Source organism: Acomys russatus, chromosome 21 (assembly GCF_903995435.1).
Source record: "Acomys russatus chromosome 21, mAcoRus1.1, whole genome shotgun sequence".
NCBI lineage: Eukaryota > Metazoa > Chordata > Mammalia > Rodentia > Muridae > Acomys > Acomys russatus.
The window spans coordinates 9,813,903-9,839,987 of record NC_067157.1 but is presented as its reverse complement, the minus strand read 5'-3'; the positions used below and the strand labels follow the sequence as shown (position 1 = coordinate 9,839,987).

The window sequence follows — 26,085 nt, the reverse complement described above, 5'->3', positions numbered from 1 at the left end:
GTATGTGTGTGTGTGTGGTGTGTGTGTGTATGTGTGTGTGTGTGGTGTGTGTGTGTATGTGTGTGTGTGTATGTGTGTGTGTGTGTGTGGTGTGTGTGTGTGTGGTGTGTGTGTGTGTGTGTGAGTGTGTGTATGTGTGTGTGTGTGTGTGTGTGTGTGTGTGTGTGTGTGTGTGTGAGTGTGACTGCTCGTACACTGAGGCCCGAGGTTGACATTCAATGTCCACTTTATATTTTGAGACAGGGTCTCCCACTGACCCTGAGTTCAGTGAGCCTGGACAGTGAGTTCCAGGGACCCTCGGGTCTCTACCATCCTAGCTGGATTGCAGTCATGCCTGGCTTCTTCCATGGATGTTGGAGCTCCACCGCCACGTCCTCATCTTCTGTGGCAGCACTGTACTGACTAAGCCATCCCTGGTGCCCCCGCATTCCCCTCTGGCAGGAACAAAGGCAAACCCTGGTTTGGCCAGCAGGGAAAGCCAAGAGCCTGAGAGAAAAGATCAGAGCCTCTGCTCACCCTGCAGGGCCACTGCACTTCTCAATGCTCTCCAACGCTAACTTCCCCTGAGAAGCCACCAGCTCCAGGCTAACAGGTGGCAAAGCTAGCACTCCGTTTGGAACTTGTGCTTATTTCAGCTGCAACAAACTGTAGGGGTGGGGGTGGGGGTGGGTGACATTCCAAGGTTCCAACTCCTGGAAATGAGAGCGGTACCCACTCCACAGACTAAACTGAAGAAACACACTCCCCGCATCCATGGCACACAGTGGGGACCTGTTTGCTTGCATTAGGGAACTCAGCTGACTCCATACTGAGATAGTCCTCCACAGACCAAAGGCCAAAACACAAATAAAACTAAACAGCAGCAATTGCTGCACCCATCAGTACTGGATTGTGTTGTGTTGTGTTGTATTGTATCAAGTTGTGTTGTATTGCGTTATATTGTGTTGTGTTGCATTGTGTTATATTGTGTTGTATTATAATGTGTTATCTTGTATTGTGTCATGTTGCATTATATTGTGTTGTGTTATAGTGTGTTGTATTGTGTTGTGTTATAGTGTGTTGTATTGTGTTGTGTTGCATTGCATTGCATTGCATTGTATCGTATTGTGGCCTGTTTTTGTTTTTTTTTTTGTTTGTGTGTGTGTGTGTGTGTGTGTGTGTGTGTGTGTGTGTGTGTGTGTGTGTTACTGAGGATCTGAATCCAGAGTCTGGCACTCGCTATGCAAACAACTAGGCCTATATTCCCAGAGGCACTTAGTTTTAATTTTTTTTAGTGATCAAATCCACACAGGGATCTAACTGGAACCAGTCAGTACACTCCAGCCAGGGTGATTTGCGAAGGTCAACCTGAGCATAGTGAGAAGAACTGCTCCTCGGCTTCCCTCCCACTGGCCCCTCACGAGGCCCTCTGCAAGGCCAGCTGATGAGCTCCCTGCCCAGGGCAGCACAGCCACAAGGCAAGCAAGCTCCCCTGCGCCCCACCCCCACCCTGGGACGTCATCAGAAGGCGGTCTGAACCTCAAAGGTGGTCGCACCTGCTCAGGGCTGTGGCTTTTCTGCTAGGATTTGGGAGGGAGCCACCTGGATGCAGCACACAGCACAAACAAGAAAGCTTGGTATCTTGTGATGTGTTCAGTAATTAGAGCTCTGTCTGTCACACGCCACTCTCTGGTGACATTTGGAGACATTCTTGGGGGAGTGGTCAGCTCACCCATTGCACAGTCTCTCCTCAAAACCCTGTTTATGGAGCAGTGTCCATATAAAATGACACTGGTTGTGAGAAAAGAAAAAAAAAAAAAAAAGCAACATCTCAGGTGAGGACGAGGTGATAATCAACGCTGTAGTGGCCATGGATAGCTTCCTCTAAAAGAAAACCTTGTTTGTTTTGCTCCAGTTCCTCTCTAGCTCAAAGGTTCTGGATCTTTCTTTAGGATTGTTAGGGGATAGGAATGCATATGTGATGGTCTCCATAATCCACAGAACCTGGTGCGATAAAAATGCATAGCCACTTGTTCAAAAAAGCAGAAGAAAGAATCTTTGCAAGAGCCTAATTGAAAGCTTTCCCCTCTCTTCCCCTGCCTTGTGTCTTCTGGCTGCAATCTTATTCTCCCTTGGGTATGGGCCCCAGGAAACCCTCAACTGTACCCATGGCTCCACTCACAGCCCCACCCACGGCTCCACCCACGGTCTGTGCAAGTATGAGGGAGACCCAGCTGATACCAGACCTGGCCATAATCATCACGGCCAGGAGGTGAAACTTGAGCCAAGTGTCTCCCAGAATTCAGGAGGCCGAAGCAGGAGGACAGTGGTTTGAGGCCAGCCTCGGCTACATAGTGAGACTTTCCCAAGCATACACAAAGCCTTTGTTTTGGTTTTTCAAGACAAGGTTTCTCTGTGTAGCCTTGGCTGTCCTAGACTTGATTTGTAGACCAGGCTGGCCTCCAACCTCAAACTCATGGTGGTCCACCTTCCTCTGCCTGGGATTAAAGGTGTGTGCCACCATGCACGGCTTCACAAAGCCTTTTAAAGTTAAAATATATATATATATATATATATATATATATATATATATATATATATATATCAAGTATTAGTAGTATTTCTCTCGATAGGTCAAGGATATAAAAGGGTCTGCGCCCCCCACCTCCACCTCTATGATTTGCTCATTTTTGTAGTGCTGGGGATGAAAACCTGGACCCTGTATTTACTCTATGTATGCCCTGTATGCACTATACCACAGAATTATATCCCTAGCCCACAAAAATTTTATTTTATTTCAGTGTGTGCTTGAGATTTTTTTTTCCTCAGATGTGTCTCACTGTGTAGCCCAGGCTAGCCTGGAATTCATTATAAAGCTCAGACTGGCCTCAAACTCATGGCAACCCTTTTCCCTCAGCTTCTCCCCACCCCCACCCGCCTGGCCAAGGGGGGATTACACCTGCAAGGCACTGCTGCTGTCCACAATGAGTATGGCTACACGGATAACGTGTGAGTCGGGATAAAAGGGCAACCAGGAAGGGGAAGGCACCCCTTACTCTAGAGTCTGGTTGAAGCCTCTTGTCAGCTGAGAATTAAACATTCCAGGAGCTGGGGAGGGGGGATGACTCAACAGTTGAAAGCGCTTTACCGCTGTTTTGTATAGGACTCAAGTTCAGTTCCCAGAATCCCAGTGTACAGTAAAAAGAACCACAGCACAATCAGCAAAATTGACTGTGGAGGTTACCAACACAGAACCAGTCTTCGTTTTCTTTTCTTTTCTCTTTTTCTTTTCTTTTATTATTTTTTGGTTGTTGTTGTTGTTGTTGTTTTGTTTGTTTGTTTTTTTTAGACAGGGTTTCTCTGTGTAGCCCTGGCTGTCCTGGGCTCACTTTGTAGACCAGGCTGGCCTCGAACTCACAAAGATCCACCTGCCTCTCAGTCTTCCTTTTCTATGGAGGAGAATGCTAAAGCCGAACACACATGCAGAAGAACCAAGCCTCTGTGCCCCCTACTGTGGCCTGACTTCTTTCCAGGGTAAGTAAAGACATCTTAACTCTTCCCCTGTGAGCTTTGAGCCTAGAGTTTACCCTATCAGCCGTGACGCTACCCAATTTGCAGGAACTATGGTCATATTTGGGTCGTCAACCCTTTAAGAGAGCGGTTCAGAGAGCGGTGCACAGGTGACCGTAAGACACTCCATTGGGACGTTCTCTGAGATGTCCACACCCATGCTCTCAGGCCACACCACCTTTCTCCCTTAGGGCCTTCCTCTTTGTGATGCCTTATTCTAAATATGATAAAAGTCTCTCCATAAACTCCAACTCTGCTTCATACTGGCTCATCCTGAAATTCTTTTCTCGGGAGAAGTCGAGAGTCTGTCTTTAACTGAGCAGAAGTCTGTAAAAGATAAGGCGACTCTTTAGGCTTTGCAGTTCGGGGGGGGGGGGAGCAGCCTGAGACAATGCCTGTCCCCACCATCACTGACACTTTGTAATCAGAAAAAAAAAATGTTGATTTTTCAGGCAGTAAAACAAGCACGGATTTACCTGTTGGGAGAGTCGACTCCTCCTTGGACTTTTCGGATAGAAGTAGTGTCATCTCTTGGTTAACTTTTCTCAATACTTCTTGGATCATATGAATTTCTAAATTTTCCAGAAGTTTCTGAAGCTGGAATACACATAAGTTGAGAGTCACTCTCCAATTCAGTTGTACGCTGGCTCCCAAGAGCAATACCTGCACACGGCTTTGGGGTTGGACTCTGCCTCAGCTCTGGGGACAGTGCCCTTTCGGGGACCTCAAGTTCTTGCCCAGGATCAATACACCTCTATGCAGAGAAACATCTTTTCTTTTTTTTTTCTTTTTCTTTTTTTTTTTTCTTCCTGGCTCTCATCCTGATCGATAAATTCTAACCCTTCTTACCATATTCTACTAAATTGCAAAGCACTTCCTGTCCAAAGTGACCTCATGCCTTTGGGTGATCTCTAAGTGACACCAGGATCCCATAAGCTGCGACTTTAATAAGAGTCTGAAAGCCAATTTACACACCACGGAGGAGTTCGTGAGAAGACTCAGAGCTGACACATAACAAGGGGTGACTGCTCTAACAGCCATGAGACTCGATCTACCCACGATGCTTGCGGTGCCTACTCCACTCTGTGGGAGGGACAGAGGGGCCCCAGAGGAGCAGGTTCAGGAGCCTAAGCAGTGTTCTTGGCCCCTCAAGGCATATGTGAGCCGAGCTATCAGTGACATTCCTTATTGCTTCTCTGCTTGAACAGCCAGAGGCCCTGGGTGCCCTGATCAAGGTGAGCAGTGTGCCTAGTGAGGACTATTCCACACACTACCCAAGCCAGTGTTAAAAACTGTACTATCTTTCTGTGAGGAAAACCCGCTTCAAAACGCTATGTTTACTATTTTGCTTCCGGGTGGATGGGCACTGGCTGAATTTTATATTTAAGCTAGTTCTTGGAGAATAGCCTGGTGCTTTGTGTTTGTTAATTGCTTGCCCCTCCCCCTTATGCCCCCCCCCCCAAGATTCTTACTAAACAGTAAGAGAGATGGGTCACTCACTAATGCCTAAACCTGGGCAGGGCAAAACCAGATAGGTGTGGCCAAAGTTCTCTGGCTTTGCGGGAGGATTTTGGAAAGAGAAGCAGACAGCTGCTGGAGGGGGAGCAGGGAAGAGGCTCCTGCGCCCAGAGGAGGGACTCTAAACCTCCACATGAAAGGCATGGCGCGGATGAACGACCTTAGTGAGTATCCGGGAGGAAGCCCAAAGGAAGCCCAAATAGAAATTATTAGATGCAGATGGCATGGGATGGAGGCTGGGAGATAATGGAAGGCAGCTTAGGAGTTACTACCTGCCTTTCCCTGGGTGGTAAGGCTATTCTAAAATATATCAGGTGTCTGTGTCATTATTGATTGTGAAAGTGGCTTAAATAATACCATTGCTATAATTGTAAGCCTAATAACAAACATTTATCTGGCCATACCATTAAACTAGCAGCACCAGATAGTCCTGGTTCTGTTATATTCCTTATAATGCAGCATAAATCAATTTGAGGAAAATGAAATTAATAAGAACCTAGACCTACAGTCCTACTCAACTGCCCCCCTCATACTTTTAAGTGTCCCCCCTCCCTCATCCCAGCCGGGGGAAGGCAGCATTTGTGTTTACTGTAGTTTTACATGCCAGTGTCACAAGGCAGACTGAAGAGAGCTCCATGTACCTGTTGGGTTTTTATCTCAATTTCCGAGGCTCCCTTTGGGGGAAGGATAGCTTGGCTTCTTATTATAAGTCCTTCAAATTCTTCTTCTTTGCCCATCTGCCTGGCTAAAGCTTTCATGCTGGGGTACAAAATGTCAGCTCTAGCAAAGAAAAGAGACAGAAATCATCAAAATAAAATAGTTCCTTCTTATTCATATTCATTTTCAATTTCCTGTCATCTAACCCTTTATAGACACATCAAATAACTAAATCCACCACACCTTTGGTCAATATTAAATCCTGAGGCCTTTGTCTGTTGAGTACATATAACGTCTGTCTTCATGTGTCACAATGTTGACAAATCTTCTCATGTCCTAGTTAATAAGGACTCTGACCTCAGTAATTTCCAGGATAGGCCATTCTGAATGTGCCAAAGTGAAGGGTCAGTAAGGTCTAGGGCAGTGGGCCTGGGCTTAGTAAGTGCCTGCGTAGGCACAGACACATGGCAGGAGCAGCATGCCAGCTAAGGCATCTGAGATGAGGCCTGTGGCCAAGGTCTGTGCCAGCTTGCGGACCTAAGGCCTTATGCCACCTGCGTCATGTCACCCTCTGGCTGTAATGCCTCGAGCACTCAGGCCCAGCATGGGGGGGTGGGTAGCGGGGAGGTGGCTCACAGCAGTCTGCCCTGTGGTCTAAGAAGCTCTCGGTCAGTATTGTGGGGTCACCTGACAAGGGTAAGTTCCAAGAGTATCTAGTATTGGGGGTTGGTCTGGTGCTGTGTATTCTGACACTAATTACTGGCCCCCTCAGACATAGTTGCTGCCCCCTAAGACTTTCTGTACACCTGTTCTTGTTGTGTAAACCTTGCTCTACCCATTCAAAGTTGATTGGTTAATAAAAACGCTGAAGCCTGGGATTTGGCAGAAGAGAGAGAGAGACAGACACACACACACACACACACACACACACACAGAGAGAGAGAGAGAGAGAGAGAGAGAGAGAGAGAGAGAGAGAGAGACAGAGTTTGAGGTTTGCAGGCCTGGGGTCAGGGATCCATGAGGCAGAGGGGAGAGGAGACAGTTACAGCAGGAGGAAGAAAGAAGAGGTTGTGATGGGTTAGTGAGGAGAGAAGCACATGGCCGGACCGGCGTGGATGGAGAACATTAGCAAGCATTTTAGGATTACGGAAGGGAAGTAGCCCAGATAGGAATGACTAAAGCAGATGGCCTGGGGTGGGGCCTGGGAAGTGATAAGGATAGTTCAGAGGGTTAACATCTGCCCAGTCCCAGGTAAAATAAGGCTATTCTAAAGTACAACCAGGTGCCTGTGTCTTTATTGATTATGATAGTAGTTTAGATCAGGTGTCTGTGTCTTTATTGATTATGGTAGTGGGTTAGATAATGCCACCATAATAATTATAGGCTAATTTTATAATAAATATATATATATATATATTTACAACACTCTAGGGAGTAAGTGATAACACAGGACAATTTGGTGGAGTCTAGCTCCTCCCCACAGCTAATACTAAATAGCTTTTCCCTATGGCACTAGCTGTCACCTGACCCAGTGGAGCTGGGTGTCCCCAGAGTCAAATCTTTCCATGAAGGAGGAAGAACCCTAGAGCCTCAGGCTTTGCCCACGGACAAGGACTTCTCTCTCAGCAGTACGCACTCATAGAGCTCTGAGAACTGTTTGTGGAGTTGGGCAGAGTTGAGGTCCTGGGCTCCAAGCTTGAGTCGGCCCCAGTGTTCCTTTAGCACTTCCAGCTGCTTCCACAGGACGAGGAAGGACTTCAACAGAGCAAGGGACGACATCACTGCATCACATGGGCCTTCCAGCACCAAAGAGGCCTTCGGGTTTGGGCGGGGCTCTGGCGGTTTGGACCAATCTGGCTGAAAAATACGACAGAAGTCCTTTAGCAACCGTGGCTCAAGATGGGATGAGTTTTTGTATGTAACTCATGGGAAATGGCATCGAGGAGAAACAGTTTGCTGGCCTGGAGCATGAGTGGGATAAAAACCCTCAGATGGCTAAACATCCTTGCTGAGCAGGCAGGGTAAGAACAGCACTGTCTCAGCTCCCTGTTTGCAATTTGAACCCTTGGTTTTTATATTTGATGTTTAGCTTATAAAGACAGGGTCTCACATAGCTGGCCAAGAACAACCTTGAAGTCTTGATCCTGTTTTCATCTCCCAAGGGCTAGGATTACAGGTATGGTGACCACCGTCCTTGCCTGTGAACCTCTCCCTTCAAAACCCAGAATCTTTGTAAGGAGGGAAAAAAAAGATAGCAAGGGAAGGAAGGAGGAAAAGAGAGAAGTGTGTAACAGGGATTGGATGGAGGGCTTCGGCGGGAAGGGCCAATGGCTGCTCCTCCAGAGGACCTGGGTTCAGTTCCCAGCACTCAAGACAGATGGCTGACAACTCCAGCTCAGGGAATCCCCAGGTTTAAGATTTAAGATTTCCAAGACTCTAGGGAGTAAGTGATGACACAGGACTCCAGCTCTTCCCCGCAGCTAATACAGACTAGCTTTTCCCTACAGCACTGCTGGGGAGAATGTCCCCAGCTGTCACCTGATCCAGCGGAACTGAGTGACCCCAGAGTCCTGGACCCCAGGTAAACACTCGAACACATAAAATAAAATACATCTTTTAAATGGGGTTTTGAATGAGGTCAGGAATCTTTTCTGACCATAAGGCACTGAATGCAAGGTGGCACACCCTCCCTCCCTCCCCACCCCCGGCACACATATAAATAAAAATAAATTGTGAATAAATAAAGTGGGGACAGATAGTTCATTGGTCAAGATCTCCTAGCTTTGGTTTCCAGCACCCACAAAGTGGCTCACAGACATCCAGGGATATGAAGTTTTCTTGTGACCTCCCTGGGCACCAGATATATATATGCACATACAAACACATAAAATAAAAAACAAATTTTTTAAATGTTTGAGAGAGAGAGAAAGAAGAAGAAGGAGGAGGAGGAGGAGGAGGAGGAAGAGAAGGAGGAGGAACAAAGAAAAAAAGAAAAGAAAATTCCTAACATACTTGAGATTGAAGTCTTCCCTCCCCTCTGTAGTGGAGCTGTAAAGTACCTTTTCTTTGGGGATTTTACCCATTTTATGAGTCAGGAATCAGAACTTAGCTTTACCCTGCCTGTCTGACAACTTCCTATTAACTCCAACTCAGGGAATCTGATACCTTCTATCCTTTAAAAGTAAAATGGAGAACTTTTCGGTTCAATTCACTATTTAATACTCAAATTTACTTTAATTAATCCATTAAGATGGGGTCTTGGTAGCCCTGGATGGTCTGGCACTCCTTTGTAACCGAGACTGGGTTGCAAATGTGTGGCGACCCTCCTGCCTCTGCCTGCAGTTTTGCTTTAAAATTAGAATTTGCAAATGTGGCCTATTGGAAAAACTCTGTTGGAAAATGAGCTGATGTTACTTGTGTCTCTCCCAATTTTTATTATTTATAAGGTAGGACTTCAGTATGAAGCTGGCCTTGAACCTACGATCCCCTGCCTCAACTCCTCTACTACTCTAAGTTCATTAGTACTTTATAAAATGCCTGTAGATTTGATAAAAATAAAGTAAAATTAGGATTTCTTCATTTGCTCATTGATGCTTTTCTTAAATACATATTTATCCTAGTGGGTGTGGAGGAGACAAGCTTCAGGCTGTCCAGCGAGTGCTAGAAGTTCAGGGTCACCCAGAGGTGGAAAGATACCTGGGGGGGGGGGGGTAGGGAGAGGGGGTAGGGGAGGGTGGTAGGGGGAGGGGGGAAACAGGCAGGAGTGGGGGGGGGGGTAGGGTGGGGGTGATGCAGGGCGAGTTCAGCTGCTCCCTGGCTGTGTCTCAGGCAAAAGTGGGGACTTTTGTTCTGCAAGGCAGATGGCAAATCCTGAGGCCTGGAACACTCAGGTTGCAGAACCTTAGACACTCAGATTTCCTGACTGAAAAACCGGAAGAGCGACCTGGTGTAATTGGACCCTACTTCAGTGTTATTCACTGAGCTAAAGCAAGGTGTGTCTACCAGAAAGAGTCGGAAGAACTGGCGTCCAGGCCCAGGGGAGCAATGTGTCCACAGACAGCTACAACCCCTCAGCTGCGCAGCCTTCTTGGCAATCAGCCCGTGGACTTCCAGATGTCTTTTTTTTTTTAAATCCTCAGAAACTTTCACCACATGCAATCTGACTGATCAAGGCCAAGGACAGTGACGCGGAGCAGGCAGCCTGCAGATTGCATGATTGGTCCCCACTACTCAAAAATCACTACCTTAGAGGAAACTTGGGCCTCGCTGGGCCACAATTTTCAAGACTCTGAGTCTTAAACTCCCCTCACAGTTGAGGAGGCCGTGGCCCTGAGAGATCACAGCACGTATGGCACAGCTGCCGTAGTTTGGCTCACTGGGCAGTAGAGGTTCTAGCATTTCCTGATCTCTAGAAATAGCTAAATATTTTGAAATGAAACTAGATCTCAAGGTCTAGAGATGTCGCTTGCTGTGTCTACCATGTTCAAAGCCCTGGGCTTGAACTCAGAAGCAGCACATACCACAAAAAAAAAACAAAAAACAACAACAACAAAAAACTCAAAGTAAAAAGCATGAAATCAGTTTTACTTCTTAATATGTTTGTATTAAATGTAGCCACCTCTAAATAATTTATTATTTTTATGAGCTTTATTTTTTTTTTAATTTGGAAATAATCCAACAATAACAATGGCAACAACAACAGCAATAACAAAATCACACACCAAAATGAGCCAGACCCAAAGTCTATGTTTGTTTGTTTTTGTTTTTTGAGACAGAGGTTCTCTGTGTAGCCTTGGCTGTCCTGGACTCACTTTGTAGACCAGGCTGGCCTCGAACTCACGGGGATCCAGCTGCTTTTATCTCCCAGGGTGTTGGGATTACAGGCGGCACTACCATGACTGGCAAAGTCTATGCAGCTATAAGGAAGGACGTGACGTAATCCAGCTCACAGTACCCTGGAGATGGAGTGATGGCTCACTGTGGAGATACTGCTCCTCCTGCAGAGGACCAGAGTTTGGTTCCCAGCACCCAGACAAGAGGACACACAATGACCTGCAACTCTAAGGGACTGGACATTCTCTTCTAATTTGGCACCTACACAGATGCAACAGACAGACAGATAGACACACACCACACACACACACACACACACACACACACACACACACACACATGCAATCACATACACACATAGAAAGAAAATAAAGTTTAAAAGAAAGAGAGAGGAAAGGAAAAACAAACAAACAAACAAACAAAAAAAGCTAAGTACCCAGTCAGAGAGGAGGTGAGACGCTGACCAAAAAGCTCTCCGAGAAGAAATACGAATGACCAATACATATTTTTTTAAAGTGTTCAATATCCTTGGCTACCGGGGAAATGCTAATGATAACTATTCTACTCTCAGCCCCATCAAATGGCTACTGTGGTTTTGTTGTGGGGCACTCAGAAGGGCCGGACACTGAGGCTTTTCTTCTGGGAAACACTGCTGTGCCTGCGACGGGGCGTCTGTCAGATTCATAGCCAAAGACTAGAGCCTAATAGGTGGAGGCCTTAATAAATTTTTTGAGCCTGGCATGATGGCGCACGCCTTTAATCTCAGCACTTGGGAGGCAGAGGCAGGTGGATTGCTGTGAATTCGAGGCCAGCCTGGTCTACAAAGTAAGTCTAGGACAGCCAGGGCTATACAGAGAAACCCTGTCTCAAAAAAACAAAACAAAACAAAACAAAAAAACAAATAAAATACAATTTTGGCTCCTTTGTCTTCATATATGTCCACATACATTTTAATTGGGCATATAAACTACTAGGCAGGCAGAAGCATTATCCGTGGTTAGAATTCTAGGGGAGGGAGAAGTAAGGCTGCTGCTGCAGAAATGCCAGGGAGTGCCACGTACCATCAAAGACACTAGCCAGCCCAGGTGGCTTTGCCTAGCTTTCTTTTCCTTGGTTCTTGGGGCCCCCACCACAGTTTGAATGAGAAATGTCTCCCATAGCGCAGGCATTTTAAACACTTGTCCATAGTGGGTGGCATTGTTGGGGCACGTTTAGGAGGTCTGGCCTTGTTGGAGGATGTCAGTGAGGACACGTTTGAGAGTAGAAAGCCTTACCTACTTCCATTTCCCTCTTTCTCAGCTTCCGGCTCCTGCTACCAAGCCTGCCTCTTGCTGCCCAGACTTGCCTCCAGGACGGACTCTGATCTCTCTGCAACCATAAGCTGAAATAAACTCTTGCTTTTAAAAGCTGCCTTTATCGTGGTGTTTTCACCACAGCAACAGAAAAGTCACCCATAGAAGCAATCACCAAGTAAATGGCCAGCCTGAGGACTCAGGTTATCCTGGGGCCCACAGAGGAGAAGGAGAAAATGGATTTTTCTTTTTCTTTCTTTTTTCTTTTCCTTTTTTTTTTTTTTTTTCAAGACAGGGTCTCTCTGTGTAGCCTTGACTGTCCTGGACTCACTTTGTAGACCAGGCTGGCCTCGAACTCACAGCGATCCGCCTGCCTCTGCCTCCCGAGTGCTGGAATTAAAGGCGTGTGCCACCACGCCCGGCTTGAAAATGGGTTTTTCTAACTTCCACATATGTGTGGTGGTGGTATACTTGTGCACACGGCGTGCACACACACATACACTCTAAGTAAATAAACACATTTTAAAGAAGAAAAGAAATAACCAATGTTAAAGAGGGCTCTGGGGAAGAGGAACACCTACCCACTGTTAGAGGGAGCGCAAACTATGGAAATCAATGTGGAGACACCTCACAGAGCTAAAAGTAGAATCTCCATGTGTTCCAGCTACACCAGGCCTGCCATTTACTCAAAGGACTCTGTATTCTACTACAGAGATATGATCTGTGTTTGTTCCTGCTTTAGTGATATAGCAAAGACACACAATCGGACTAGATATCCACCAGTGAGCAGGTAAGATAAGGAAATGTGGTACCTATACAGAAAAGCTGAAATATTCAATTTTCAGGAATATGTGTGGAACTGTGAAAGATGTTAAGCAAGGTAACCCAGGCTCAGGATGATGAGCACTGATGCTCTTGTTCCTATGCAGGTCTTTCCTTCTCCCTTTTACATATGCGTATCTAAGTGGAGGGCAAATGCCAGGGCACAGAGAGGCTCCATGGGAGGGGAAAGACGCCTTTCAGCAGAAAATCACCCTCCAATTAAATCTCAGAGCCTGCACTGTGGTAGGGGTCCCAAGAGCCAGAAAAAGAGAGACAACAGCCATGTGGGTTGGCTAGTGTCCGAGAAACGAGGAAGGAGACAACAGTCGGCTTCTGGAAAGTTGAGGTCTGATGGGGAGGCCTGTAGCTAGGGGCCCCTGCAAACTCACTGACTCCAACATGCTACTGCCTGGTTTCCAGATCCATGGAACCAGGTGGGGACAGACTGACAGTCTAGGACCCCCCAGGCCAGCCCAGACATCAAAAGGAGGACCTCTGGCCTGAAACAAGTGACTCACCCGGAAGCACCAGCTAAGCGTCTGCCTCAGGAGGCATCTGGGACTCCCTGCAGCCTTTGCTCTATTTTAAAAAATAAAAACCAAATGGAAGCTGAGGCAGGAAAATAATGAGTCCAAGGCCGGCTGGGCTATGTCACAAGACCCTGCCTCAAAAAACTCTTTAAACACACACACACACACACACACACACACACACACACACACACACACGTGTTTAGTTGGCTAGGAGTAGTGACTCATGCTTTTAACCCCAATCCTGGGAGGCAGAAGGAGGCTGACTTATGCCTGGTCTATATACCAAGTTCTAGGCCAGCCAAGCTTTACATGGAGAGACTCTGTCTCAAAAACAAACAAAACTATTTTAATTGTGTGTATCTGTGTATAAATGTGTGCACATCAGTGCAGGGGCCTGAGGAAGCCAGAAGAGGGAGTAAGGTCCCTAGAACTGGAGTTACGGTGGTTGTAAGCCACTTAATAAGGGTCCTGGGAACAGAACTCTTGTCCTGCGCAAGAAGAGCAAGTGCTTGGAACTGCTGAGCCATCTTTCTATGACCACCCCCACCCCCAAACCCTTTATAAAGTAAATAAAGTAAGTTAAAATTGAATTAATCGTGAGTCTGTGAAAGAAAATCCCCAAGAGCGATGCTTCACCCTCCCCGCTTTGTGCCATCAGTCCTGGGATCGACGACTGGGGCAGCGATGGGAGACACAGCCCAGCCCTCTGGTCTGTCTCTCACAGGAGGAAGGCCCTTCAGCACCAGCCAATTCTGTAGCCTGTTGCCTAAGGATACCTGTGCATCGTCCAGTGTGGCTTGCTGTTCAGGACAGCCCTTCCTGATCACGTGACAGCTGCTCTGAAGTACATCTCCCAGGAGCATCTGCACACCGACCAGCTCTCCGTGGGCCACTCTGCGGTCTCGGTCACTCAGCCCGCAGAGACACATCTTAAACAAACAAACAAACAAACAAACAAACAAACAAAAAATAAGCAAAATTATCATCCCATTTTGAAGAAGTCAACTTATCCTTTCTACATGGTTTTGAAGAAAAATGTTTAGTGAAACTATGCTTATAGCCCTCACCCTCTAAACTAATATAAAAGTCACCCGAGTAGCATTTCTAGAGTAATAGCCTCCCCATGTGGGTTTTTGTGTAGGAGTAGCCAGTCTCCCACCCTTCCATCAGCTACAATGAATACATAGTCTTAGTTCTCTTAAAAAGTACAGATAAACACACAGGCATGCCCCCAGGGAAAGTTGGAGAAAGACCCAAACTGTGAACTGTCATTGTCTCTTTATTTTGTTTTGTTTTGTTTTAATCCCTCTTGCTTCTTTTACTGTCTAAAAAAAAATCTTTTTACTTATGGAGGACTTTGAAACATACACAAATGTTAACAAAAATGATTACAATCATATCCATGTTGTTGGTTTTAACACACACACATACATTTAAATATGTTGATGTTTACCTAATCATGAGAAAATATTTTTCCCAAGCAATTTAAAGGAATTTAAAGACGCGTCATGATAAACAGAGCAGTTAGAGGGACTCCCCTCAGTCCTGCCTAAGCAGTGCCCATCCGGGTCAGGTGTCTCACATCTCAAGTATCAGCTGGCAGTTTCTCAAAGAGGCGTAGACGGTGACTTCAGATGAGTGGCCATCCCTCTAGGTCATTACTGCCCTGGGAACTGCAGCTGAGTCCACAGCAAAGGCCAATAGCTGCTGAGAGCACGGCTTCTTCCACAGTAAGAAAAGATGACTCACCTTGCAGCCTCACTGGTCACAGCCTCACAATTAAACGCGCATTTATCTTAGAAATGACCAATGGCTGGAGCAGGACCCTGGTGGTACCCTGCTCCAGAGTCTGCGTCCAATTCTCCCTCCACCAAGTGGGAAGATGGAGCTACCTGCATATCACACTCTAAGGTGTTCGGCATGCTGCCCATCACTGGAAATGGCCCACCATCTTCCAGAAACGCCCTCCACGGGAACAGCACAAATGCCTAAAAGAAACGAACAGCAGACCCGGCAATGGGCTCGTTCACCCTTCAGATGAAGACATTTACACATAACCAATGCTTCAAAGCCGCCTCGGATGACTCATCTATTATGCAAAAACACTTCTTGGCGCATGCCCAGTGGCATGGGGGAAAGGAAAGAGTGGCAGGGATTACTTCTTTTCCTTGGTTTTGCTGAGATGGTTTCATGATAAACAAGAAGCTTTTCAATGTCCAAAGATCTCGAACAAGAGGGTTGTGGTGGCACACACCTGTAAGCCCAGCACTTGAGAGACTGATGCAGGAGGATTGCAAGCTTGAGACCAGCTTCAGCTCGACCAGTAGTTCTCAACTTGTGGGTCATGACCCTTTTGGGGGGGCGTCAAACGACCCTTTCATAGGGGTCACATATCAGATATTTACATCATCACGACTCATAAGAGTAGCAAAATTACAGTTATGAAGTAGAAACGAAAATAATGTTATGGTTGGGGTCACCGCAGCATGAGGAACTGTATTAAAGGGCCGCAGCGTTAGGAAGGGTGAGAACCACTGAGCCAGACGGTGAGACTGGTCTCAAAAGAAACAAAACAAGGGAAGTTCTGGAATAAGACAGTCCCAAGGGAGCATGCTTTCAAACAATGGCAGTATGCTCAGTTAAATGCTGTTGGTATTAGGAACCTTCCAGTGTCCTTCCTCATCACTGTCCTTAGCCATGACCTCAAGACCATCGCTCCAAGTGGTACAGGTGATGTCTGTCTTCTCTGCATTACAGAGCCCCAACCAAGGCATCTTCTGTAAACCCTGGACTCAGAGGACTGACTGTTGAGCCCCTTCTGTATTTCCAGTCCTGACTCTTAGACACCTTCTAGAGACTGTGGCAGTTTTGCACCAGTGATCCAAGACATCCACACCCACCTAATCCAAGGCAACATCCAAAGGCATCAACAGTTGGCCTAGCGTCATGACCAGTTCTGTCTTACGGGTCTCATAGAGGGGGTTAAGGATTAGCCCAAGAGCCTCTGTCATGTGGCTTGGATATATGGGACTTGTTTGAGGTTAATGTTGAATCATTTATAATGTTCAAGTAGGAGGCTTGCAGGATGATTTTAAAGCTTTGTACATAAATCTCTCTAGCAGGAGATAGTGTTTAGGGCTTAGAGTTAGATGCACGCCGAGAATCTTAGCCACTTGGGAGGCGGACACAGGAGAAACAGGAATTCAAGGTCGAATCTGGCTATATACTCTCAGGAGAGGGGGGAAGGGGGAAGAGAAATGTCAGGGGGGTGCAGAAGGAGGGAGGGGGTTACTTTTCAACCCTTTGAACATGGCTGTACTTAATGACTCACTGAGAGTGAATAAAAAACATGGCAGAAGCGATGGAGTCAGCTCTGAAGTCATGCAAAGAACATGGCTTGTCCCCTAGGTTGTCTCTCTTGGGCTGCCTGCCCTGGGGAAGCCATTTTCCATGTTATGAGAAGGTTCTGTAGTGAAGACTATAGGAACAACCTTGGATGTGAGTCTCCTGACAGCTCTTGACAGCTGGCTGAAGATGACATCTTGGTTGCAGCTCTCCAGAGAAACCCCAGCCAGCACTTGGCATCTCAAATGCCCCCAGCTTCCTGCCTCTCGGGGTCTGGGAGTGATAATGAAATCTTACATGCTAACCTGCTAAGCTGGGGTGGGACTTGCCTTTGTGACAACAGAGAAATAACATGAGCTTTGGGACTTGATGCTGCCCTGACTCTTGGTGGTCCCACCTCTGGCTTTCCTGAACTTTGACCTCTGTAAGAGCCAGATAGAGTACCTGCCTGGAAGTAATCATTGTTGCTGGGATTACACTTGATAATGCGTGTTGCAGCCAGGGCAATTCAAAGAGTAGTGACTGACTTATTACAATTGTGATTGCATCATTATTTACTTAACAGAGAAAATCAAGCCTTTTGGTCCCCCCCTCCCTTTACAGCGGTGTGCTTCCAATCATCCCATTGAACATTCGCAGAAAAGGCCCTGACTGGAAATACCTCCTGGTCACAGGAGTCCCCATGGCTCCCTGCGTGAGTGAAGGAAGGCCAGTGAAGACTGAGACACATTAAAGTATGAACACCCTGCAAAATGGAAGCCAAATGACAATGAAGTGGTCACAGCCCTGTAGTCCACACATGTTTTAATAGGTACAAAAACACTTCTAAAACTCACCTGGAGGCTCCGGGGATCCAGTGGCTGGGGCAGGCTGAGCTGTGAAGAGAAGATGCTCTTCCTGAGAGAGTCACTCAGTGGTGATAAACCATGGGACACACCATCTGTGACAGACTGGTAGGCGGTAGCATTTCCAGCTGCCAAAAATGTTCTGTCAAAATATGGTGTGCATGTTTGTTTAAGATGGTTACTTATGATTCTATGATTCGAAAGCCCAGAACTTTCTTCAAGCTCAAGCAAGAGACTGTTTTGAGAGAGTAGCAGGTGTCCTCTTCAGCCACACCACAAATGCTGACCTTTCCTCTCAGGGTCTACAGCTTTCTGGAGGAGTTGATATTATCAATGGAAGAAACCGATACTGTCTATCAGTAGAGTATATTGATAGAACCTTCTGGAAGCCTGGAAAATTCAGAAGGCACTGGCTCTATGTTGTTGAACACCTAAAATGTAGCTCTTGTGAATGAAGGATTGAACTTTAAATTTTCCTTACTTCATTTTAGTTAATACTAACTTGAATTAATCAGCCACATGGCTACCAAACTGGGCACTACACCTAGAGCTCTAGAACCAAGACGTCCACTGTTTGTTGAATGTCTTAAAAAGTTAACAGCCAAAGTAACAGTTCAAATGTATAAAACCAAACTTTAGGTTAAGGAAGAAGACCAGGGGTAAAAGAAAACAACAATACACACACACTTTTGTTTTGTTGAAACAAAAAGTGGCTTTGAACCATAAATCCCAAAGACGAGAGCATGAAATTTATAATGTGAGTAAGAATAAGAGGCATGTGGGATAATTCAGGGTGATTTTCCTGCCTCAGAGGAAATAAGATTAGCAAGGAAGTAAAGACTTTCTAGGTCTTATATTAAACTCCTCTAGCAGCGAAAGGATGTCTAAGAAAAGTGCTGACACAGGATAAATTGGAGGAGGGTATCTCGGAGAACTAATGTCTTCTGTGGACATCAATAAACTCAGACACCAAAGAGAAAGGAGACTTCGCAGACTGAGAGAGTTGCCAGTCGATGGAGCTCAGGAGGCTAGCAGACTCTCCACATGTCAGGGAGACTTGGGGGGGGGGTGACTGAGCCCCATCAGTGAATGTCCGTGAGGGAGGTGGAAAAGGCTACCAGCCTTGAGAAGTCAGGGTAGACCTGATAACTCATGACAGAGGTGCATGAAGTGGCCACTCATCTCCAACTTCCAGCTTCACGCACGAGCACCCCCCAGAGCTCAGGCTGCTCTGAGAGGAAGGAGCAAGGAAAGAGAGGGTCGGGCGCACGAGTTCTAAAAGCAAGGTCCAGAATTAGCAGTTGCCTTGACACCTGGGAGGGCAGCTTCTCCCTTCCTTTCAGGATACGGTGCCCATGTCCACCCACACTCCTTATCAAAGTGGGTTGCTGCTCTTGTCACTGTCCTTGGGCAACAGCTCTGTTTTCCTGCCAGACCGTGGAGCTAGGCAAACAAGCCTGATCATGTCCTCCCTGGTAACCAGGGATGCCACACCCTCTCATACTGCGGAGTCTGCCTCCCCCTGTCCCTGTGTGTTCGTTTTGTTCATCCACGGCCTGCAGGGCATCCCCTCCTGCCTGTGACAACACAGCACTAACAAATTACAATTGATCTCATGTGTCCCAACATTTAGTGACATTCGTTCAGCCATCACATAACTCAGAGTAGAGCCTTTTCCTCACTAATAGGGTGACTAGGAGGCAACTAAAAATAAAAAAATAAAAAAAAATTTAAAAAAAAGCATTTATGGTAACTGGCTTGAAATTCCAGGGTGGCCACTGTTAAACACATGTGTGGTACTGGAAAGCAAAATATTTTTGCCACAGCAGAAGTAGAAACCTACAAACTGAAAAATGGAGCACTCAGAGAGTGAATAAAACTACTGATTGGTGGTGGTGGTGGTGGTGGTGGGTGTGTGTATGTGGTGTGTGTGTGTTGACCCTGAACATGCTAAGCATGCACTCTGCACTCTACCACTGAGCTAAAGCCCAGCTCTGCACTCAGCTTAGGATGGCAGATGGAGTTGCTTAAAGGCCATAGAAACTTATTTCTCCATTTCTATTATCTCCCACATGACTTCTCAGGGCGCCCTGCCAGAGAAAGCTCAACAGAGCGAGTGCAGCAGTGATATAGGAAGTGGCTACAATGTTCACAGTACTGAGCTGGGAACTGCCTGAGGTACAAAGACAAGCCTCACACAGTCTGTCACTTGCCCTCGTCAGAGAGCCTAGCAAGGCAGAAGGGCTTCCCACCTTCCCCTAAATCTTCCAAGATCTCTCTATGGCACCTATAGGACATATGCACCAAAGACATACACCATATATGTGCTTACTTAAAATGACAGTGTAGAAAGCAGGCTGTTCTGACAGAAACACATTGCAGCACAAGTCACGAACACAGAAGCAGAGTGACTGGGAATAACTTCTTCCATCGCATGGCTCCTGTCACATCCGTCACTCCAGTCTCTACCACCAGTTCTCAGGTCCCTCTTTCCCCTCCTCTCCCCTCTACTCCCCTCCTTTTCCCTCCTCTCCCCTCCTCTCCCCTCCACTCCCTTCCTCTCCCCTCTACTCCCCTCCTTTTCCCTCCTCTCCCCTCCACTCCCCTCCTCCCCCTCCTCCCCCCTCCACTCCCTTCCTCTCCCCTCCACTCTCCTCCTCCCCCTCCTCCTCCATTCCCCTCTCTCCCCTCGACTCCCCTCCTCTCCCCTCCATTCCCCTCCTCTCCCCTCCACTCCCCTCCTCCCCCCTCCACTCCCTTCCACTCCCCTCCTCTCCCCTCTCTCCCCTCCATTCCCCTCTTCCCCCTCCACTCCCCTCCACTCCCCTCCTCTCCCCTCCACTCCCCACCTCTCCCCTCCTCTCCCCTCGACTCCCCTCCTCTCCCCTCCTCTCCCCTCCTCTCCCCTCCTCTCCCCTCCTCTTCCCTCTTCTTCATAGGCCAACTTTGTTCAATCTTACTTGTTCAGTCTTTGATACGATCTCATTCTCACTCTCTATTGAAGGTTTTTTTTTTTTTTTTAACAATATTATGTGTATATTATGAGGGGTGTGGGTGTGTGCGTGTGAGTGCAGGTGCCTACAGAGGCCAGAAGAGGGTGTCAGATCTCCTGGAGAGGGAGTAACACGTGGATGTGAGCTGCCTGGCGTGGGTGCTGGGAACAAGGTGAAAGCTAAAATAACCCTTTGCTCCCTAGTTGCTTCTTGACATGATATTTTATGACAGCAATAGAAACTCTAACTAAGACTATTATTTTCCTATTTTATTTATTATTTTTGTTGTTGTTTTGCTTAAAATAGGATCTGACACAGCTCAGGCTGGCTTTGAACTCCCTGTGTGTAGAATGCCTGATTGTTCTACACCCCAAGTTCTGGGTTTACAGATACATGCTACCTCACCTGGCTACTTTTGTTTTGGGGGGACATGGTCTCCCTATGTAGCTCTGGCTATCCTGGTATTCACTACATAGCCCAGGCTGGCCTCAAATCCATAGCCTCTCACCTTCTTCAGCCTGTTGTGACTCTCAGGCCTTCTCTTCTGAGTCCCCTTCTGTGCCATGCAGCTCCCCGGAAACTACCACAGTTCACCAGTTTTGAAGTTAAACACACCGAGGTTCTGATCCTAATGTGTAATTCCACACACACTCATCAGGAGGCATTCTGGGTCAGGGTTGTGTTGGGGTGGAGGAAGATCAGGAAGACAGAGCAAATAAAGACCAGCAGGTGTGCCACCTGGGTGGTTTCACCTGAGGACATAGAAAGCAGGCACTGGACCCTCTGCCCCCCCCCCCCCTCATTCCTGGCCACACTGTGAGGACTACACAATGGTGGGGAAGCAGAGCGGTTTCCCTAAACAAGAACCAGACAGCCATACAACCTTGTATGGCTGGACCCTGAAGAGGAGCCCTGCCAGGTGACAGTAGTGACTCACAGCTCTCATCTCAGTACTGGGAAGGCTGTAATTTGTGGAAATTCTAGAATAGATGAAGCTAGAGTAAAGACCCTGTCTCAAAAACAAAAACAAAAGCCAAAACCAAACCAAAATGGAAAACAAAACAAAATAAAACAAACTCCTTAGGCTTTCAGAATACAGAAGCCAACTCAGTGGCCGGCTCAGTGGTCATCTTGACAGTCACATTATAGCCCACAAACTAAACTAAGGCTACAGGCTCCAAGCTGTTTGTCAACAGGAAGCTTTGCACTGCTAAATTTATATTCTAAACCCAAGAATTGTTGGCAGAAAAAAAGCAAATGTAAAGTAGAAAAATATGTTCATTTAATATGATTCCGCATCTCCATTCCTTGCTGGTGCTCCGTGCTACCCGCGGGAAACACTTGTCATCCCCGGGTACAGCCCTTTGGGACCCTCTTTGGCTGAACAGTCTCACTGGAGGTGAACTGGAAGACGATGGTAAGCTTTGGAAATTGGAGAATATTTGGAGCGGGGTGGGGGCAGGGGCCGGCTTTTGTCTGTAATCCCAGCACTGGAGGGCTATCCAAGTTCAAGGCTGGCGTGTTTACAAACCAACAAGGGCCACAGAGCGAGGTTGGTGCAAAAGGCTGACTACTCAGAAGGCTAAGACAGGAAGATCACAAGTTCAAGGCTTGCTTTGGCAGCTTAGTGAGTTTCAGGATTTCCTGAGCTACAAAGCAAACACAAGGGTTTTGTCGCTGCTGCCCTTTGCTCTAATTAAAGACAACAAGCAACACACACACACACACAGACACACACAGATACTCACAGACACACATACACACACATATATACACACAGACACACACACAGACACACACACAGACACACACACACACACACACACACACACACACACACACACCCCTGGGGTGCTCAGGCCTGCCTCCTTTTCTTTCTCATATAAAATATTTTCTGGAAACATGACTATTAATCCAAACCCATCAGAATCAGGATTAACCAGCCAAATAAACCTTTTGTGTGCAGAGTGCTTAGGAGATGGTTCCTACAAAATCAAGGTAGATTTATTTAAAAATCAGCTCCCATAGCCAGTCCTATGAGCTGCAGGTGAACAGTAAAAGCTGTCCCTTTGAAAGGTAGAGTTGAAAGGGGAAAATAACGTCCTCAGAATAATGATCTTCATAAATATAAAAGTTTTACTCCCCATGATGACTCAAACTGGACATGAAAAGTAGCAATTGCTACACAGGCTGTTTGGAAATTATCTTTTAAAAACCTCAGGAAAACCAGGGACAGACTCCACAGAGGCAGGCTTTGCAAGGAACGTTGGCTAGCCAGTGTGCTGGATCTGTCTGCCGCCCTATTTTAGGCTGGTTATCTAATCTCGCTGGATGGCCTCCCTGGATGGGGCCTCAGCAAGCACCTGCTCAGCTGAATCAAATCTCGCTGGCAGGGACAGCCGCTCTCCCGCCGCCCTTACCGGAGGAGATGTCTCACTGCCGCGTCGAACTGCAGCAACGTCACCTCTCTGCGGAGGAGGAGGGCCTGGGCCACCTGGCTCGGGTCCTGGGGCCTCCGGAGCCTGTCAATCATTTTCTGCAGCTCTTGAAGCTCAGCTCCTGGAAAGTGGGAGACACTGGAGTCAGACAGTGTGAACTACAGGCTGCCTTAGCCAACCCATCAGCCTTGCCTTCCACCTCCAGAACTTACTGACAAACGGATTTCCTTTTTCTGAGAATGTGCTAATTATATGTTTTGCAAGACCAGCAGCTCTAGAAACCAAGGTCTGATTTAGCTCCCCTGCCTTCCTCCCCCTGGAATATAGAACCCCCTGTGCTTTTAGTAAGAACACACTGTTAAAGGCTTTAAATCTGCAAGGCCACGGCCTCAAAATAGAATGAAAAGAAATGGCACGGGATGAACAAGTCCTCGAGATAACCTCTAGGGATTTGCAGTTACCATCTGCCGGAGGCCACATTTGTTTCCATTATTTTGCCCTGTGAACCAACCTTCCCTTGTCACTGGCATGTGGACTGAAAGGCTCAAGAGTCATGAATCCACTGAAAAGATATGGCCAAAATACATACATGTAACTATGCATCTGTGCATACATATCCATGTATAAACTTCTAGGAGGTTTAGTCATTTCAGGAATTTGGCTGGTTTCTTGGCACTTTTACATGAGAAGGATCCATATAATGAGTGAAATAGAAACTTTTGGAACACTCAGGCTGGGATGAAGAGCTGGCCTGTGCCTGGACTCCTGTCCTTGGCTCAAGGTGGGAACAAATCAGATGAAATAGGAGAGCTCAGCAAAAAACAACAAACAAACACGTAGGGAGTGCGGCAGGCCTGTGTGTTTAGGGTCATCTGAATATCAGCCTGTCCAAAAAACGTTTGTCCGACGATGGTGACAGCTTTCTATCCTGACATAGGAGAGGCTGTGATATGGTCACTGGTCCCCCATAGGCAGCCCAAAACAGGCATTGCTCAAGAGCATTGAAGAAGCTATTCTGTCCCGGTGGCTACTCCAGACCCAAGTAGCCTTCTGCCTATCTGGCTAAGTGCAAGGCCTCCTCCTCCGCCGTTCGAGCACTAGGAAAGCAAAGGACTATGGGAGTAAACAGGAAGCTGTCTGTGAGAGTTTGATCAGGGAGGTTCCAGGCTTGAGAATGGCTGCTGGTTCTTGCAACATTTTCATGTGATTTTAAGAATGATGAGCAGTCCAGATTCTGTGTCCATTGGCTGTTTTACATGTGACAGATAGATGGCTGGGCTTTTCCCCAGTCCCAAATTATTGGGTCCAGTCAACACATTTTCTTTTTTAAGTGAGTCCTCTGAATGTGAAGGTTCCACTGAGCTACAGAGAGGTTCCTGCTGAAAAGGAAGTGTCAGTAACACAAACTGCAGGGCTTTTGGGGTGCATGGCCGGAGGAGAGGTGGCCACTGAGCACCATTTGTTCATGGCTTGTGGTTTTTGGTCTACAAGTAATACATCTTCAGGAGAGCGGCAACCAAACAAAAATGTTTATAGTTGTCTGTGGTAGCATGTAAAAAAAAGGAAAAAAAAAAAACCTTCACATGCCCTATGATTAAAATATACACATACAAAGTATTTGGGCACAGGCTACAAGGGAGTAAAGGTAAATAAAAACAGAAGACTCGGAACGCTTGGGCCATGGTAATTTTCCTCGTTTCAGCATGCCCATTGGGCTGTTCATTCACCTCTGCCTGTGATGAAAGCACTTGTGTGTTGACAAAAACAAAACAAAACAAAAAACAAACAAAAAAAAACCACCAACAACAACAAACTAAAAATGGACAAAGGCCTGAATTAAGAAACCTGCAGCACTGAAACTGGCAGAGGAACACCGGAGGGTGCTGGACAATAAGCAGAGACAAGGGCTTGAACAGAACTCTGATAGCACAGAAAATAGTAGCTGCTGGAGTTGACAAGTGGGGATTGTATAGCATTAGGAACCTGCCCAGCGAAGGGAGCCATCAGCAAGCAAACAGCCTGCAGAAGGGCAGGGAATCTTTCCCAGCTGCACTCAGACACGGGTGGGGATAATGCCTTGAAGACATAAACTACACCAATACAACACTGAGAAAACGCACTGCCAGTTAACAGGTGGGGCAGGGACTGGACTGAACACAGTTCTCAACAGGACAAACACAAATGGTCAATAAATGCTTCTGAAAGGACAGTGTTCGACATCCTTAACCACCAGGGAAAAGCAAGTTAAAAGTACATCAAGAATCCATCTCACCCTGGTCAGAGTTGCTAAGATGAAGAAAACAGATAACAACAAATGCTGGTGACGAAATGGGGAAGAAGAGCCCCTGTTCACTGCCGATGGGGCCGTAAGGAAGAACAGCCGCTGTGCACATCACGGGAAGCATAGACCGACTCCCCTATGAGCCGGCTGTATGGCTCCTGAGGATGTACCCAAAGACTTCTGCATCCTACTACAGAGCCTTGAAAACCGTGCCTATTGATGCCCTGTTCATAACAGGTGAGCAGATAATGAAAATGTGGTCCATATGCACAATTTTATTCAGCTATGGAGAAACATGAAATTTGCAGAGAGAGAGAGAGAGAAAGAGAGAGAGAGAGAGAGAGACAGGGGTATATGTGCACATATGTGAGCACGGGTACAGGTCAGAAATGGAAAGGCAGTCATGAGAAAGGACAAAGGGGCTTTGAGGACAGGAGGCAATGGGTTACATGTGACACCAAAGTAAAAAGGGAACTGCTGTGGATAATAAAAACCCATTGCTTTTTAGGACACAATTAAAGCGTCACAAACTAAAACACAAATAGTGCCAGGTGTGGTAGGAAACGTGTGCCACTACGTCCTCAATCCCAGCACTTGGGAGGCAGAGGCGGGAGAGGGGGTGTCTGTGTGAGTACAGTACAGGGTGACATGCGGCTTATTACATTGTTGCTGCCTTGGTGGGAACTCGCTCTTTTGCTTCCTACTGACTTTTACAAGCTTCATTCTGTTTCCTTCTTCAGTAGGGACAGGATGCTTGGGGAGAGGAAGTGGCGGTGGTGGGTGTGGGCAGGGAGGGGAGGGCGACAAGAGGACCCAGGGAACATCAGAAAAGGAAAAGAAGTCTGTCTTTTCTCAGGAGGCGGGTTCTGTGTGGGGACCCCCTCCCCCGGCACACATGCGCACTCACAACGGGGGGCGAGAACAGAGAGGGAGAGTATGCTCATCGTCTTTGGTCTCTAACTGCCCTTCGGGTCTTTGG

At 46.9% G+C, this 26,085-nt stretch overlaps 1 protein-coding gene across 1 annotated transcript in view; it reads right to left on the bottom strand.

The window, feature by feature from the left end:
• The window catches only part of LOC127205081 (uncharacterized), a 176,460-nt gene that overhangs the window by 34,089 nt on the left and 116,286 nt on the right, over positions 1-26,085 (bottom strand). The window contains exons 30-36 of the mRNA XM_051164240.1: positions 22,808-22,946; positions 17,386-17,536; positions 15,097-15,192; positions 13,981-14,133; positions 7,361-7,581; positions 5,709-5,847; positions 4,026-4,146 (exon numbers count right to left, since the gene is read on the bottom strand). Of these exons, the coding sequence (XP_051020197.1) occupies positions 4,026-4,146; positions 5,709-5,847; positions 7,361-7,581; positions 13,981-14,133; positions 15,097-15,192; positions 17,386-17,536; positions 22,808-22,946 (1,020 nt within the window). The remainder of the gene's footprint in view (positions 1-4,025; positions 4,147-5,708; positions 5,848-7,360; positions 7,582-13,980; positions 14,134-15,096; positions 15,193-17,385; positions 17,537-22,807; positions 22,947-26,085) is intronic.